The sequence below is a fragment of the Carica papaya genome, chromosome 1, assembly GCF_054855325.1.
Source record: "Carica papaya isolate Zhongbai chromosome 1, ASM5485532v1, whole genome shotgun sequence".
NCBI classification, from domain to species: domain Eukaryota; kingdom Viridiplantae; phylum Streptophyta; class Magnoliopsida; order Brassicales; family Caricaceae; genus Carica; species Carica papaya.
In genome coordinates this window covers 597,929-613,617 of record NC_142309.1, presented here as the reverse complement: position 1 = coordinate 613,617, position 15,689 = coordinate 597,929, and the positions used below count along the sequence as shown (strand labels likewise).

The window sequence follows — 15,689 nt, the reverse complement described above, 5'->3', positions numbered from 1 at the left end:
AAAAATATTCAATTAGAAAGAGAAGTTAAATCGTCTTATAATAAATTACTTAAATTTAAGTACGAAATATAATGTTGTGTGCTTGACATTCTCTACCTTCCAGTTGAAATCAAACTTTTGAGGATATGGTTCAGTAACATATATATATACATATATATATATATATATGTATATTGCATATAAAGAACTTTTTATAGTAGATCTCTGATCCATTCTTCATATAGAGTAAATGGCATTGACTGAACCACCTAAAATTCTCTTCATCTTCTACTTTTGTGTTCCTTAATTTACTTACTAATTCTTCAAATTTCACAACAGCTTCATATGAAAGAAAAACATATATATATATATATATTGCATAAGAAGATTGTATTATACATACTAAAATATAGAGTGTTCACATGATCTAACATATTGAAATTTACAACCTGTCAATCAGTGGTAAACATTGTTGCAGAATCAAATATCAAATCAAGTGAAATCAAATGCATAATATATATATATATATGTATGTATGTATGCATACTGATCGTTCAATTAAGAACATATAAATATTCTCTTGAGCCCATTAAAGTTTGTCATGATATTCATCAAGTGCTGAATCCAGGATTTGATAATTAAGTTTGCTGTTCATTAAAATATATGGGATGATCTGACTGTGTCAACTGTCGGTGGCATGTAATTAACCTTCTCAATCTGGTGAAAGCAACAATATATGTATGCATATATTTATATACACAGACATCAAACATGGATCCTGTAATCTACTAGAGAAGAAGTTATTTAGTTGTACTTAGTATGTTCATTAATTACAACTAGTTAACTTTTTCTCATATATATATATATATATAGATATAGTTATAGATATAGATAGATAGATATGCTTATAATAATCTTCACAGAGCAAAGTCTAAGAAGAATGCATTAAAGGGTCTATTATGATATAATAAATGAAAGAAAAGAAAGTGGAAGAAGGCAAGAAAAGACAAGGTTCTTTTTTTTTCTTTCTAATGAAATTTTTTAAAATTTAACATTTTTTAAAAAAAGTTGAAAACACTCGTACAATTTTCTAATAATAACATATAATATACATAACCCACGACTTAAAAATACACCCTTTTAAAAAAAGTCGAAGATACTAATCATATAGTAAATTTTTTTATTTTATTGAGTCATGATAAGAGGGATTCATATGAGATCGAGTTAGTCATCGATCGCTTGACGGACATGTAATTAGTTTTTATACTGAGTAGTACTTCATTGGTACTTTGTTTATAACAACGCACTTCTTTTATTTCAAAATAATAATAATAATAATAAATGACATGTACATTAATAACGTAATTTTTTTTTAATAAGAACGCACGAAATGTAAGAACTCATAATTTAAACATTCACTCTCGTAGAAACTAAACATTCGTTGTTCTTCTTCGTTAAAAAAGGTGAAACTTACACGTCAAAATAAAATAAATAGAAGAGGAAGAAAGAGGAAGGAGACAAGAAAAGACAAGTTTTAAAAAATTTAAATACGAACGAATGACACAAAGTCATTGCATTAAGTTTAGAGGGTGTGATGACTTTTAACATATCCCAAAATGTAGTTAGTAAGATTCGTGAAGATCTTCCCTTAAATTAAAACAAACCTTACATATCTCAACGTCAATCACGCAATCACCAAACTTGTTTCATTCACAAATCTACCTTTCCTATTTCATTAATTATATGGGTCCCTCCAATTCACATAACCCATATACACACATATATATACATGTATATGTATATATACATGTACGTATATGGTAAACATCTCATCTTAATTTATAACTAAGTTTAATTTAACCCATCAAACTAGTCTTTCACTCAATGATTTGGAAAAACAAGTATTATGGTTTGATTTTCATGTTGTAAGCAATGATGTTAGGTTCACTTCTTCTAAACTAATTAACCCATACAAGTAAACAAAAATTGAACATATGTAAGTCGCCCATTTTACCTACTTATAATTGGAGTTCACATTTCCACAAATAGAAAAAAAATGGTATATTAATCTATAGTTACTTAATGTTTTGAATTTACCCATAATACACACATATATATATATATGTGTATATATTTTTAACAATGTAAAAATAATAGAAATTTAGAGTAATAAAATCAATAAGTCTTAACTTATATCTTTCGGATTAAAGATGACTGAGAATTTCAGTTTTAAGTTTAATTTCAATTTGTATAAAGAAAATAAATTTAACACTTAATTAGAAAATATATATATTTTTTTTTGTTATACCGAGAGGCAAAAACTAAAAAAATGAATCAAGAGATATTTATAATATTATCAGTGAGAAACTGTTGGAGATAATCTGGCATGTGGATGGAAACCCGTCTATAGGGAGAAGTTAGCGTTCGCAAATGAGTCAGCACATTTATTCCGTTCATAATAGACATGCTGAATACGAACCTGTAAATTGAAAAATTAAAGCTAGGTGATTAATTTAAACCTCCTTACTTATAAAACATTAACCTATAAACAACTACTTTACAGCCGCTATACACATATATAGACGCATATAATATATATATATATATATATATATTTCGGGTACATGTGTGGAATAACTCTTTATACTCAGAACATGATGGAGGAGCCGCATATGGATCTATACTGTATATATATTCACAAGTAGTTGTACGTATAAGAATTTGAAAGTGTTTAATTATTAGATTTCTTGTTCAAAGCTTTTATTGACTTTACGTGTATACATGTATATATTTATATCTGTGTATATATATATGTTCCTCACTTTCTTTTCCTTACTCCTGGATTTCCACAACCAACTCTCTCTCTCTTTCAAGAGAATTATTCACAGAGGGACCGCACCTATAATAAACACGTATAATCAGAATTTAGAAGGCTTTGTTTATTCATTAGCTACCTGGTTTTCTTGTTCTACTCTTTTCTTAATCGATCTTATTCCTTCCTCCTCACTTTCTCTTTCTTTTTCACTCATTTCCACAACCAACTTTCCCTCACTCTCTCTCTCTCTCTCTCAACTCAGTTACCTACAAGCATATCTATATACTATATATATATATATAGATACGACCATATTTATATATCTCTCGTTCTCCATGTTTGCCATTCAGTTCATGCTATATAAATCCTAACACGCACACACATGCACCCACTTATAACTTGCTGATCATCATCATCATATATTTCACCTCTCCTCTCTCATTTGATCTCTGTTTGTCATGGCTGATATTGATGATTACCATGCAAAAGCTACCCCCACTACCCCTGTGAAGCTTTTCGGCATAAACATACTAGAAAACACCGCAACACATCACCACCACTCCACCAAATCACCGTTTTCCTCGCCGGAATCCGACACCGATGCCAGGAAATACGAGTGCCAGTACTGTTGCCGTGAGTTCGCCAACTCCCAAGCTCTAGGCGGCCACCAAAACGCCCACAAAAAGGAAAGACAGCTTTTAAAGCGTGCCCAGATGCTAGCCCATCGCACCCACCCAGCCTTCTTGTCGTCCTTCGCGCCGCCGCATCTCCTCTCTCCGACGGCTTCTGGGGCGGCGTCTCTGCAACACCCTTCATGGTTTTACCTAGCCGCCAACGCCGGCCATGGGTCGCATGGCGCCACCTACTTTTACGGGCCTGCGGCATCGGGGATGGCGGGAAGGCGAATTTACGAAGGCGGGGGATTAAGTTCGGTGGAGATCTCGGGTCATGTCGGCGGGATGTCGCCGGAGTTGGGGAGGAACGAGGGTGCTGCGGGTCAGGTAGATGGGGGGTTAGGAGTAGATTTACACCTGAGCCTTGGGCCTGGTGTTCCGTAAGTTGTGTAATTTAAACAAAGTTTGGGGGCTTTTCTGTAAATTCATTTTCTTTTTCAATTTTGAAAGGCATTTTTTACATATGTTGTTTCTGATTTTTTTTTTCCTCTCTTTAATTTATCCTCGCATTTTTTTTTATTTTTTTATGTTAAATTTTTAATTATTGAGATTAATTTAAACGTATTAATTTACATCTAATTAATTTAGGATTAAAAACTAATCATAATTTATAAATTTAATGTAATTATGTTTAATATTTAAAATAATATGATTTTTTAATTTAAAATTTATTTATATTATATCCTCATTTAATTAAAATTTAAACTAAATAACTTAATAATATAATATTTTAAAAGGAAATAATTTATTAAAAAAATGGAAGATGCGAAGGCCCAATTCAAGGCCCACCACAGTTGCCGAGGCCCAGCCTATTTAAACGCCGCCGTTTATCCTCTCTCTCTCCATCTTCCTCCGGGGAAAAATCAAGAAGACTCCGGATACAGTACAACGACAACCAAAAACCAGAGGGAAATCCTCGAATAATCAAAGCAGCTGAAGTCCGGTCCTCTCTCCAAGTCACAATTCAAGACGCCGAAAAGGTTTAGCTCGTTTTCAGTCTCCTCCGGTTGTTCCTCTTTTTCGCGCTCTCAAATTTAAGTTTAGTGTCTGCTACGACTTGCTATGTTGTCTGCAATTTCTCTGATGACGTCAGGCAGTTTTCTGGACAGGTCAATGTTGTATGCGGCTTCTGCTCCCGGTTTTTACCTTTCTTATCCAGGAAGTCCTTGTTTTCGACGGAGTAAAATCGTTTCCACAAGGTTTTCTTTGCGTGCTTCCTTGTCGGATAATGACGATAGGTTTAAAGTCGAGTATACACCTTGGTTGATTGTTGGATTGGGTAACCCTGGAAATAAGTATCACGGAACAAGGCACAATGTAAGCAGCTACGTGCATGTTTCGACCTTGATTTCTGTGTGTTGTAATGTTGAGTTTTTTAGTTATACTGAGGGATGATTTTCCCAGGTTGGTTTTGAAATGATTGATCGCATTGCTCGAGAAGAAGGCGTCTTGATGAATACAATACAATCGAAGGCTTTAATTGGAATTGGTTTCTACTTTCTTCTAGTTTCTTCTCGTTATTTCTGCGTGTTCCATAATTAATCTGTTTTATATATATATATATATATATGGTGTTTTTGATGGTTTATTTAGATTCTCTGTGTGATCAGTACAGGTGCTATAGGAGAGGTGCCAATATTGTTGGCAAAACCCCAGGCATATATGAATTTCAGTGGTGAATCGGTTAGTCTCTCTCTTCAGTTTATCCAATTAATTTGGTTTTGTTATTTGGTATGAACTTGGAGACCTTGCTAGTCTCTTTTGTGCTGCCGCGCCTGGAAATTTAGGGAATCAAAATAATCTTGTTTTGTGTTACTAGATAATTTAAGTATCTCTTTCCCTGTTAACCGGAAAAAGAAAGGAGAAGGATGGAAAGAAACAGAGCCTTGATGAGAATATGTTATTATCTGAATAATTATTAGTGTAGAGTGGAGACATTTGAACAGCATGTTAATATTTTATTTTAAGTTTTGATGAATAATCTGCTAGTGCATTTTAACTTGGAGTGACGATGAGGCAGAGTTGCAGTCGGGTTCCTCTCATACGCCTAACCACATTAGAAATATTCTCACCACAACTAAACTGAACCCCGTTTTGGAATATTCTCTCCTGCAGCTAGCTGGATCACTATACATAGCATCAAGAACTATCTACCCCTTCACCCACTTTGTTGGCTCCTCTTATCTTCCTGTGTCTTATGTAAATTAGGGTTTTTTTTTCTCTCAATGATATTAAGGTATTATGGGTTGTCTGGGTCCTTTGAAGGTATCACCTACCCCTGTCCACTCCACCTATCTTCCCTGCCTCACAAAAATCAGTTTTCTTTTTTTCCTTAATAATATTAAGGTAGTAGCGGCCTCTTAAGGTAATTTTCGACACATACGTATATCTCTATCTTGACTATTGGATCAACTGAAAAATAAAAGTGAACTTGTCATTCAGGGTTCATATGAGTGATTCTCTGGTTAGAGGACTATAGAGGTTTGATCTGCCTATAAATCATTCATTAAATACTTAGCTAGTTAACATTATTGATAACTTTTATGCATATCTCTATGTCTGAATTTCAATATTTCTCTCTCTTTCTTTGGTTTGACAAGTGAATTTCTTTTGTTCTTTACTTCTAGCTATGTCTGATATCATACTTGACTTCTTTTCTCATTTCAATGTTGATAAGGTTGGACCTCTTGCTGCACATTATCAAGTACCCTTGCGTCACATTTTATTGGTATGCATTTTTATGCCTTTTCCATGGCACAGTTCCAAGTTAACTGCATTTGAAGTAATTGTTGACAGTTTCACATGCATGTTTGTGGGATGTGCCCATGTAGATTTATGATGAGATGAACTTGCCAAATGGTGTTCTTAGGCTTCAACCAAAAGGAGGACATGGCTATCATAATGGGTACATATTCCTGCTGTCACTTGTAGAAAAGAGTGTGCATGAATCTTCAGATTTGATATACCTTTAATTTTTAAGAAATTCTTGTTATTCAAGGATAAATGATAGATCTCTGGATTGTTAACCCGTGCGTCAAGTTCATAGTCTCTCTCATATTTTAAATGAACAAGATGGTTGACCAAGCAGTATATCGGTGGATAAGTTCTGGCCCTCGTAAATTCTGCTTTTCATTCTCGAAATTATCCATGCTGTGAGTTATGCATCCTAAGGATTTTGTTTTTGGCCATATAAATCTCTATATTGTTGTTTTACAGTATTTATCAAATATGAATCTGCAGTCATGGAAAAACTTAAAGTCTGTTGTATAGCCTTTCTATTTCACGTTTTCTGGTTTGTTTGATTTGCATCTAGAGCTTCGAAAGATTGAAAGCTTTTCTGTTTTTCTGCTAAAATTTCACTCAGTATCCATTCAGACAAGTTAAGAATCCAGTCATTTTGGAGGTTGGGCATGGGGTTTGCTGCATCGTGCTACAAACTAATACCGATTTAGAAATGTTAGTAACTAGTGTCAAATGATATCTTCTTGCAGAGTGAAGAGTGTGATGGGCCATTTGGATGGTCGTCGTGAATTTCCCCGTTTGTGCATAGGTTCGTTTATTGGATGTCAGCACCTCCTGTTTTTGCCATTTGTCTTATGTTGTCAGGGAGGTAGAATTTGCTACCTCTGTAATTACTTCAGTACCTAGAATTCAGGAGATTTTATGTTGTCAGGCATTGGAAATCCACCTGGCTCCATGGACATGAAAGCTTTTCTTCTTCAGAAATTCAGTGCTTCAGAGAGAAAACAGGTAGGTGACTAGTGAAATTGTTGTGCTGGCACTCCTAATGCCGCAGCTGTATCTGACAATGCAGTGGCATTGGCATTCTGAGCAGCTAATCTTTCAGCAGGCACAGCAGACACTCTTTGTATTTTCGGATTGAACCACTTCTTCAGATGCCACTGGCTGAAATTAATTTATGTAGCCAATACCTTAGCTAATCGCGGAACAAAGGCTTATATGTGGTTGTTGATAACTTGAATTGTTGACTTCCTGGACAGATTGATGAAGCCCTGGAACAAGGTGTTGAAGCTGTTAAGACACTGGTGCTCAATGGATTCAACCACAGTATCTCTAGATTTAATTTAACACAGAAATACAAATATCACAAAGTCTGAATGCTGCGGAAAAATGGACACCAAGGTAGGACATATCTTTCTAAGTCTCAGAAACAAATGATCCAAGAGATGAAATTTCTTGCAACTTTCCAGGCGTTGCTGTGCGCATAGCATAACAACCTAGTTCCTCCCATGACAATTCTACCTTCTTCTTCTCTCCCCCAAACTTTTCAATTTCTGATTTTCTGAAAGAAATTTCAAACTTTTCTGGGTTTGGAAAGAGGAACCAAAAAACTTCTGTACTGTTCTTTTACCTGTAATCATTACCAACAGATGCCAATATCTCTTGTATGTTGAGTGTATCTCAACAGTATGAAAGATATTGTCTCCAACTGCCTATTTTATTGTTTCCTTGAGTGAAAAATTCCTACTTTAGTGAAATCTTATGGAAGGTTGATAATTTTTTTTTTTTTTTTTTTTTTTTTGCATGATCTCTAACAGGATACGAATTTATTTTAAACCAAAGTACCACTATTTATATATGATATAAATTCAGTGGTCTATAGGCATCAATCCATTCTTAAGTTTACTTGTTATTTTTATTTAGCTATGTCGAATGTGTCCAAGTCAATCTTTACATGACAATACTAAGTCCCTTTTTCTTTTTTTAATACGAGAATAGGCAAAAGCTAACGAAAACTAAGAGGTCGTCGTGTACATTCTGAATCAAAAAATTGTTGGATATTATTCGGTACTTGAATATGAAAATATAGACCCGTTGGTAGAGAGAAGTTATAGATTTACAAGAAATCTATACTTGGTCTACAAATCAATACTCTTTTTATCTTTTGTAATCTTCAATGCACATCTTAATCTTGGCTTTATTCATGTGCTTATTGCAGTACTAAACTGTTTATATACCCCTAATTAATACTAACGACAGATTAATGTAGGTTCACATTAGGAGCTTAATCTGATGCCATATGTAAAATACTCGAAGTTGCCGTCCCTGAAAAAGAAACCTCTTTTGTCAAAATCACAGCTACAAAGTCCATCCTTTTCATTTGAAGGGTAGAAGTCCTTTATAGTGTACTACTGCTAGGCCCATCACTGTAATCTTACGAAGATAGAATCAAGGGCCCATCATCACCGATGTGATCAAGATCATCGGTCCCTAAAGAATCCAATGTGACGGGACCCACTTCCCAAATATGAACGTTACAAGTAATTAAAAAAAAATTAAAAGTTGGAAGGGAGAGAAAAATCTCTGAGTGACGTTTCGGTTTCAGTCTTCCTTTTCTCTTCTCTTTTTATTAGACCGTTGCAGAATCAAATATTTTAAAGCCAACTATTAAGGAAACTACAGAAAATTTATTACTTCTCTCTCTCTCTCTGCAAAAGTTGGGAAAAAGAACTCGAGATTGATCATCAATGGCAGAGATAGAAGGTTATCTGCAATCAAATCCAACTGTTCAACCACTACTTCATTGCCTTGACCCCATATCTCTAATCCTCTCTCAGAACTCCAGTCCAAATGAACCTGTTCCCTTGAGACTCACTGCGGAGAGTTGTTACATCATGGAGAGAGGACCCAGATACGGATTGTACGCGAAACTGAGAGAATCAAGGCTTAGAATGAAGATCAACAATGGCATGAGGCAACAACGAGAACGTTTTGGAGAATACGAGGAAGTGAAAGAAAGGGAATCAAAGCAAAGTCCGGTGAAGAAACAAGTGAAATTCAGTGGGAATTTGGGTAGTACGCGTAAAGGGTCATCTGTTTTGGCTCAATCGGTGCCTGATTTTTCTGCAACTCTGCGGAAAGAAAACCGGAAACCCCCGAGTATGCTTCCCTCGCTGATGGAATTGACTCCTCCATCAAAGAACGGGGCCAAAGGGAATAGTAATAACAATGGGGTTTTGTCGAATTTGTCGATGAAAGGGAGTAAGTCCGCGAGTGCCGGGGAGAAAAGAGGAGGAGGGTTGATGAGAAAAAGCTACGCAACCATGGAGGATTTGAAAAAAGTATCAATGGCTGCAACAAATGCTATCAACTGTGAAAACAGGGGAAGGAGGAGCGGTAGAACAGGGGTTGCTGGTAATAAGACTGTTTTGGGGTATAGACAGTTCTGAGATTTTTCTTTTGCGCACTTGGGTTGTTGCATTTAAGATTTCTTAATCATTTCATTTGATTTGTTCTTTCTTTTTCCTCTTTCTCGGTTGATTTTCCTGAGGATTTGGTTTGATGATGTGATCTTTATTTCCCCAATTCTAAGGGGGTAATAAGGGAGGTTTAATTGATGGGTTGGTTTGTTAGCGTGTTAATGACAGTTTGTAAAAAGCTTTTTGGATGTAATCATGTTTTACATCTCATTATATGATATGATTCTCAGAAGGTTTTTGGATTGATATGTTCTCTGTTTATGAGGGTTTACAAAGTATAAACTGCAAATTTAACCTTTTGTTTTTGTAATTAATTCCTAAATTTTTATCTTTGAGTAATATAATCATCACAAACCACCATTGCTGTTTGGTGGAATGTTTGTTTTATTGAGATTTTTCCCCTGTAATTTCAATAAATTATTATACCAATTTTCCAAACATATATGAACTTTACAATGTTAAAAGAAAATAACAAAGTCAAAAAGAAAATAGCATATGATCAGGTGAAACCTAAAATTTAAGAAAAATTTAAACTTTACAATGTTGTTAGCCATATAATGAACATTCAGACTTGTTAGTGAATCATTCAGATACCATCCACCAATTTGTACAAAGATACAACTTGCTTGGACATCATATATGGCTATGATAGGATAAACAAAACAAAGGCCTCCCCAAAATTCAGAGGGAATCCTGCTTGCATTCCCAGAGATCTATCACAACTTCCTCAACCAAAATTTGAAGTATGTCCGTGCCAATGTGGGCACCGGCTTCGAATGCTTCAATCTCAAAATCTGTCCACTTTCCCAAGAAATGACTCATCTCCCACTCTATTAATTCATCGGGTGCCATTCCAGCCAACTTTCTCCACCTACTAACCTCGGCTCCAACCTCCCGTATTAGCATCTCGGTGTTCATGCATAATTGCAATTTTCTCCATGCTTCGAACCCCAAGTTACAGTATCTACCATATTGGGAATCTAAATATTCTATTGTACTGTCGAAAAGAAATCCCCTAAGTTGATTACTTTGGTTAGTCTCTTCGAAACCAGGGAGACAGTTGAAATCTGTCCAAATGGCACCAGCAAGAATTTCAAGTTCATCGAGGAGAAAGGGACCAATGAGGAAAAACCTCGTTCCATGTGAACTTCGTGGAGTCACTTTTCCAAACAACAGTTCGGCATTCAATATAACCTCCTTCGCATGCGTATGCTTCATTCCAGATATTCCAAGATCTGCAAGATTAATCCTGCTGAAGATGCTTGAAATTTGGTTGACAAGATAAACAATCTCGTAGCAAGCCTGCCCTGTATTCAATGAGGATGCAGAATCCAGAAGATCTGTATCAGGTTCTCTTAGCTGTGGCTGATAGTAGGAGCTATTCCCGGAGTCAAGATGCAGCCTCTGCCCTGGAAACCATACAGTTAAAAAAATGGTAAACAGATGAGAAAATTAGCCTGTAAAGTATCTTTAAATTTTCTGTTGAATGAATGTCTCTTTTAATTTTCTTTACAAAATTAGTATTACCATCCGATTACCAAATATCAACGTAGGGAACTGTTACAAGACAAATTATAGGATTTTAGTTCGAAATAAGCCAAAACACAAGGGGTGATGCTGTGATTTATCCTAAAAAAATTATTAGCAATAATTATTAGAAACAGGTGAATTCCATCAAAGTACATTTCCAAAATTATGTAACAGAAGTTCTGTACCTGAGCTATCCTCAAGACTGCTGGAAAAGCAGCTATCATTTGAGAATGAAGCTTCAAGAACTGAACCGGGGCTGAGATGATCACTGTCATTCACGAACGCTGTTGAACTCCCTTCAGTCTTTCCTTTGGTCTGAGAAAATCAACATATGTAATTGTTACAATGACATGGTTTCATTCGTGAACAGAAAAGATAACCAACAAGAGCTGTTGTGTTCTGTTTTTTTTTTTTGGCAAGTTTCAGCTGGTCTTTAACTGGGAAATAGATATATGCAAGAGGCACAATAAACCTTTATAATTCAAGAGCAAATTATGCAGGACACAAGTATGTATCTGATAGAGCCAAAGAATGACTTTCCTCAACATCAAATGCACTGGCACATGTCTACTGCATGTTTGTCAAGAATAGGTACTTTGGCATACTGTAAGAAAGGTTTGTGGTGGTAATTCCAGTTTGCGAAAGTTGTTTTACTACTTGATCGAAAGCCTCAACTGCTGTAGTTAGGGGCAAAGTCCAGACCAAATTAAGACACAAGGTGTTTCGGGTTATGAAAAGAGATGTACTTTAGATTAGAAAAAACAAAAAAAGACAACATTTATTCTTTCTTGATGTTGGAAAATAAATAAATGGATAAATGAAAATAGGAGGGTAAATAGGAAACACAATGTTCAAAATGTTAATAAGTGTTCTTTTTTCTATTTCTTCTGCCCATGAAAACATAAAATATGCATCCTACTTGTTGGATTACCAAACAGATAGAATAATTGGAATGCTTGAAGCTGCTTTTTACTTAAATCTAGATTCTCTATTAATTCAATAAAGTGCAAGAATCATAACCAACAAGGGAAGAGGATGAAACCAACCTGACGAGCCATATCTCTATCAGACACACGACCATCCTGAAAAACAGACTGCTCAGCAGTTAATGCAGATATTAGCTCTTGGAGAATCATAGCTGTTGATCTCTTTGGCAGAGTACCTTCTGTTGTCATCTCATCTGCTTCTTGAGAAGTTAACTCCTCCAGTTTCTGCTCCAGAAGAGCACCCAAAGCATCTCCTTTCAATGGCAATTGTTTCCAAAGAGAAGCCTTCCCATCTTTCTCATTCGACATTAACTTTCTTTGATCAGGAATATTTCTGGAGACGAAATGGTTCTGATTCTTCCTTCTATCCTTCAAGTCTGTGCAAATTCCAGTCGTCTCCCTCAGCGGGGAATTAAATGTGAATGAAAAAACATTGCCATTAACTCTACTCCCTTCACCCTGGCTAGATATTTTGCTTTTGCTACAAGCTCGCTCCATTGAGCGGGCACTAATGCTCATTTCTTTTCCAACACCTACTTCACCCTTTGCAGTTCTTTGTTTCCCTGACAGTGGACTGAGATAACCACTGCTATCAACTTGGCTGTTTATGCTTGTCCTTCTCTTTCGCACTGGAGACCTGGATGGTGCTAAGGAATCTTCTTGCCTGTTACAAGATTTTCTCTCCATGTCAAAATTAGAATTATCCACTTTAGGCACCCTTGGGCGGGTTCGGCCACTTAAGCTTCGATTCAAGGCAACAAAATCTTTGGCCCCAATAGTACAGACAGTTGATGGGGCTCTCTTGCTTTCGAAATGGCTGAATTTGGCCTTACTGGTGGTTCTATCCCTACTTAATGACATCTGATCATGAGCTTGAGTCCTACCTTTGAAACTCGAAGTTGATGGTTCATCTTTGTGATGTCTAACATGCTGGCTTGTTGAATTTGATGGTGCTGGAGCTTCTCGAGATACAAACTTCCTTTCTGGAGCAGCTCCATTGCTTGAGTGCATATTGTCATCTTCTTGAATCGCAAAAGATTCAGATTGGTCCCAGCTTCTCTGAGAAGTTACATTTCTTTCGTGATCAAGGGACGACATGAAATGCTTCAGCTTATTTTTTACCTGTTCCTTAGGTGAGGCAGTAATTGAATCTGGGACAGAAGATGGATACCCGAAAGGTAGGTCCTCTTCATCTGGCACTGAATCCACAACATCGACCAAATTACCACAGTTTTTGCAAGGAGTCTGGGCTAACAAAGACTTGCTGGCAGTCACATTATAACCAGATTGTTTTACTTCATCAGGTGACATAACTCCTGCCCCTTCTGACATAAGCTCTTTCTTAGACAAAATTTGCATAGAACTTGCATAAGGAAGAGCAGATTTTGCACGATTTGTGGCTTGCAACCCTGGTTCCAAAATCTTAGTGGCCGCATCAATCAACCTAGAGGTCCTATTCATCCTTGCAGAGGAAATCCTAGGACTCTTTAATGGTGAAGCTAGTTTTGGATGATGATGATGCTTTCTTGTCCGAGACAAAACACTCTTAATCTGCAATGCATCGGTCCCAAACCTCACCGCTACCCGTCTATCAGACATCCCTGTCTTCTGAATCTTTTGAGGCCTGGATTCAAGCTTGCCATTTCCAATTTCCAAACTCAAATCTTCTTCCCTATGAAACATGCTCTGACTATTCATTAACCTCTCTTCTCTAGCATCATGATTATCGGATAATAATGAAGCTTTCCTGGGTTTATCTCGTAGTGCTGGCATAGATTCAAGACCCATCAGCCTAGCAACTAAACCAGGAGCTCGCATTTCATGCTTTTGCTCCTTATCTACACTAGTCCGGCTACTGTTCTTCTTTACATTCGGGAAACCCCCACTGTTCTCATCAGCAATCTACCATTTTCCACATACAAAATAAACAGACCCAGATATTAAACTTCAATTATAAGATACAGAAGATTCAAACAAGAGAAGAAAATCAAATAACAAGAATTTGCAATGAGAAGATATATAGATTACCAAGTGAAGCTTGGATTTTGGCATCTTCTCATCTCCTCCAAACTTCTTCGAAGCTTTCTTCGCTCGAGCTGGGACAACATTGCAAACGAGATAAACACACATTGTTGATTAAGTGAGAATTTTTTGTTACATTTTCGAAAGAGATTCAGAGAAAGAGAGAGGACTAACCAGGAGGAAGCAATTTCCTAGAAAAGAGCTTCTTCTTAGCAAATCTTCGATTCCAGTCAAAGAGCTGGAAGAAAATGCCGACACAACCACCAGGTCTGTGAGGCCGCTTCTCCGTTATCGCCAAACCCGACGCCGTTTTCCCCGTCGTATCATTCATCTTGCCAACCAGCAACAGCACAGAACAAAAAGAAAAAAAAAAAATCTCCCAGCAAACCCTAAGATAAACTCACCCAGGTCCTCAAAAATTAGATCTCTCAAAAAATCTCCATAAACCCATTATACAATAACCAAAAAACCGAAGCAAAGTTCCTTCTTTCAAGGGCTAAAACCAGAATGCAAGCGGAGTAGCAGAGTGCAGTAGAGAGAAAAAGAGTGGTACAATAATGGAGCGAGTAAGATCAAATAGGTGGTGAAAGATGACTCGCAAAAACACAGAAAAGGACAGCAGAAGGAGGGGAGCAAAACGACGGAAATCACACAGTAGAAGAGACTGCAAAAAGAGAAGCAAAGAAAGGGAAGAGAGAGTACTGACTTGTGTTGGTAGCAGCGAAAACAGAGATATAATTTTATACTCGTTGTTTTTGATTATCTACACGTACTCACGCAAGGTGAAATGATTCGATTGAAAAAGATCAAATGAAGAACATGAAAAGCGAAGGGAAAAAAGAAAAGGAGAAGAAAAAGAGAAGGAATCATGTGAAAGGACATTGTCAGGGAGGAAATGAAGCTCGAGGGAGTGGCATTTTGGGTAGTCAAATAGGTGTAGCAAACAAAAAGAGAGAGAAAGAGGTTGATACGTCGTCGTTCTCCCTCCCTCCCTCTCTCTCACTCTCTCTCTCTCTCTCTCTCTCTCTCTCTGGTAGTGAAAAGGGCTGGAGAGAGAGTACAGTTCTGCAGAGAGTGCTGCAGAAATGGTGAAAGAGAAGGCACGCGCAGTTGCGTTCTGGTCAAAGCTGAAGATTATAAAAAATTAAAACTTTCTTGGCCATGCATACGTGGGAAAATAATTTATATCCTTTTAATAATATATTAATATTATTTTTTGAAAAATAAAAGAGTATTATTATAATTAAATAATTTAAAAATATATTCTTCTTGACTTTTTTATGTATTAATTACGTAATTATATATTGAACAATAAAATTATGATAATTTAATATTGTCGGAAAATTATAAATTTATAATTTAATAATGACGTGGAAAAACGACGAAGACAGCGAGTTGGGAAACAGTAGCCTTGTGGTTGGTTGTGTCGCGAGCCGTCGGGTCTACGTCTTGTCTGAAATCG

The 15,689-nt window shown here is 36.4% G+C and overlaps 4 protein-coding genes across 9 annotated transcripts; 3 read left to right on the top strand and 1 right to left on the bottom strand.

Moving 5' to 3' along the window:
* The first annotated feature begins 2,625 nt into the window (after nucleotides 1-2,625).
* ZFP6 (zinc finger protein 6) lies at nucleotides 2,626-3,930 on the top strand. The gene has a single exon (XM_022032648.2). It carries the CDS (start codon nucleotides 3,253-3,255, stop codon nucleotides 3,850-3,852), a length of 600 nt encoding a protein of 199 aa, XP_021888340.1. The 5' UTR covers nucleotides 2,626-3,252; the 3' UTR covers nucleotides 3,853-3,930.
* A 368-nt stretch (nucleotides 3,931-4,298) lies between these two features.
* LOC110807500 (Peptidyl-tRNA hydrolase family protein) lies at nucleotides 4,299-9,061 on the top strand. Of its 6 annotated transcripts, none has more exons than XM_088210597.1 (10): nucleotides 4,299-4,448; nucleotides 4,566-4,785; nucleotides 4,873-4,957; nucleotides 5,084-5,151; nucleotides 6,146-6,196; nucleotides 6,300-6,373; nucleotides 6,960-7,018; nucleotides 7,142-7,218; nucleotides 7,470-7,611; nucleotides 8,480-9,061. In XM_088210597.1, exons 2-9 carry the CDS (start codon nucleotides 4,582-4,584, stop codon nucleotides 7,584-7,586), a joined length of 735 nt encoding a protein of 244 aa, XP_088066723.1. In that variant the 5' UTR covers nucleotides 4,299-4,448; nucleotides 4,566-4,581; the 3' UTR covers nucleotides 7,587-7,611; nucleotides 8,480-9,061. The 6 variants fall into 6 exon arrangements, with proteins under 6 accessions (XP_088066723.1, XP_088066724.1, XP_021888337.1 ...); XM_088210598.1 differs by having other exon boundaries at nucleotides 8,470-9,061; XM_022032645.2 differs by lacking the exon at nucleotides 8,480-9,061 and having other exon boundaries at nucleotides 4,578-4,785; nucleotides 7,470-7,967.
* Nucleotides 8,954-9,935, top strand: LOC110807501 (homeobox Hox-B3-like protein). Its single transcript, XM_022032647.2, has one exon. The coding sequence runs from the start codon at nucleotides 8,958-8,960 to the stop codon at nucleotides 9,657-9,659; it is 702 nt and encodes a 233-aa protein (XP_021888339.1). The 5' UTR covers nucleotides 8,954-8,957; the 3' UTR covers nucleotides 9,660-9,935.
* Nucleotides 9,936-10,185: 250 nt separating this feature from the next.
* Nucleotides 10,186-15,339, bottom strand: TRM22 (DnaA initiator-associating protein). The gene is made up of 5 exons (XM_022032617.2): nucleotides 14,402-15,339; nucleotides 14,234-14,301; nucleotides 12,266-14,107; nucleotides 11,405-11,534; nucleotides 10,186-11,098 (listed from the first exon to the last, which is right to left on the bottom strand). Exons 1-5 carry the CDS (start codon nucleotides 14,556-14,558, stop codon nucleotides 10,371-10,373), a joined length of 2,925 nt encoding a protein of 974 aa, XP_021888309.1. The 5' UTR covers nucleotides 14,559-15,339; the 3' UTR covers nucleotides 10,186-10,370.
* Nucleotides 15,340-15,689: the final 350 nt, after the last annotated feature.

Bases quoted from the DNA above. Each gene is read 5' to 3' on its own strand.
- ZFP6 (XM_022032648.2), top strand. From the start codon at position 3,253: ATGGCTGATATTGATGATTACCATGCAAAAGCTACCCCCACTACCCCT.
- LOC110807500 (XM_088210597.1), top strand. From the start codon at position 4,582: ATGTTGTATGCGGCTTCTGCTCCCGGTTTTTACCTTTCTTATCCAGGA. The intron at 6,197-6,299 runs GTATGCATTTTT...GTGCCCATGTAG, and splicing joins CCTTGCGTCACATTTTATTG to ATTTATGATGAGATGAACTT. The intron at 6,374-6,959 runs GTACATATTCCT...ATCTTCTTGCAG, and splicing joins GGACATGGCTATCATAATGG to AGTGAAGAGTGTGATGGGCC.
- LOC110807501 (XM_022032647.2), top strand. From the start codon at position 8,958: ATGGCAGAGATAGAAGGTTATCTGCAATCAAATCCAACTGTTCAACCA.
- TRM22 (XM_022032617.2), bottom strand. From the start codon at position 14,558: ATGAATGATACGACGGGGAAAACGGCGTCGGGTTTGGCGATAACGGAG. The intron at 14,302-14,401 runs GTTAGTCCTCTC...ATGTTGTCCCAG, and splicing joins TAGGAAATTGCTTCCTCCTG to CTCGAGCGAAGAAAGCTTCG. The intron at 14,108-14,233 runs GTAATCTATATA...GGAAAATGGTAG, and splicing joins CAAAATCCAAGCTTCACTTG to ATTGCTGATGAGAACAGTGG.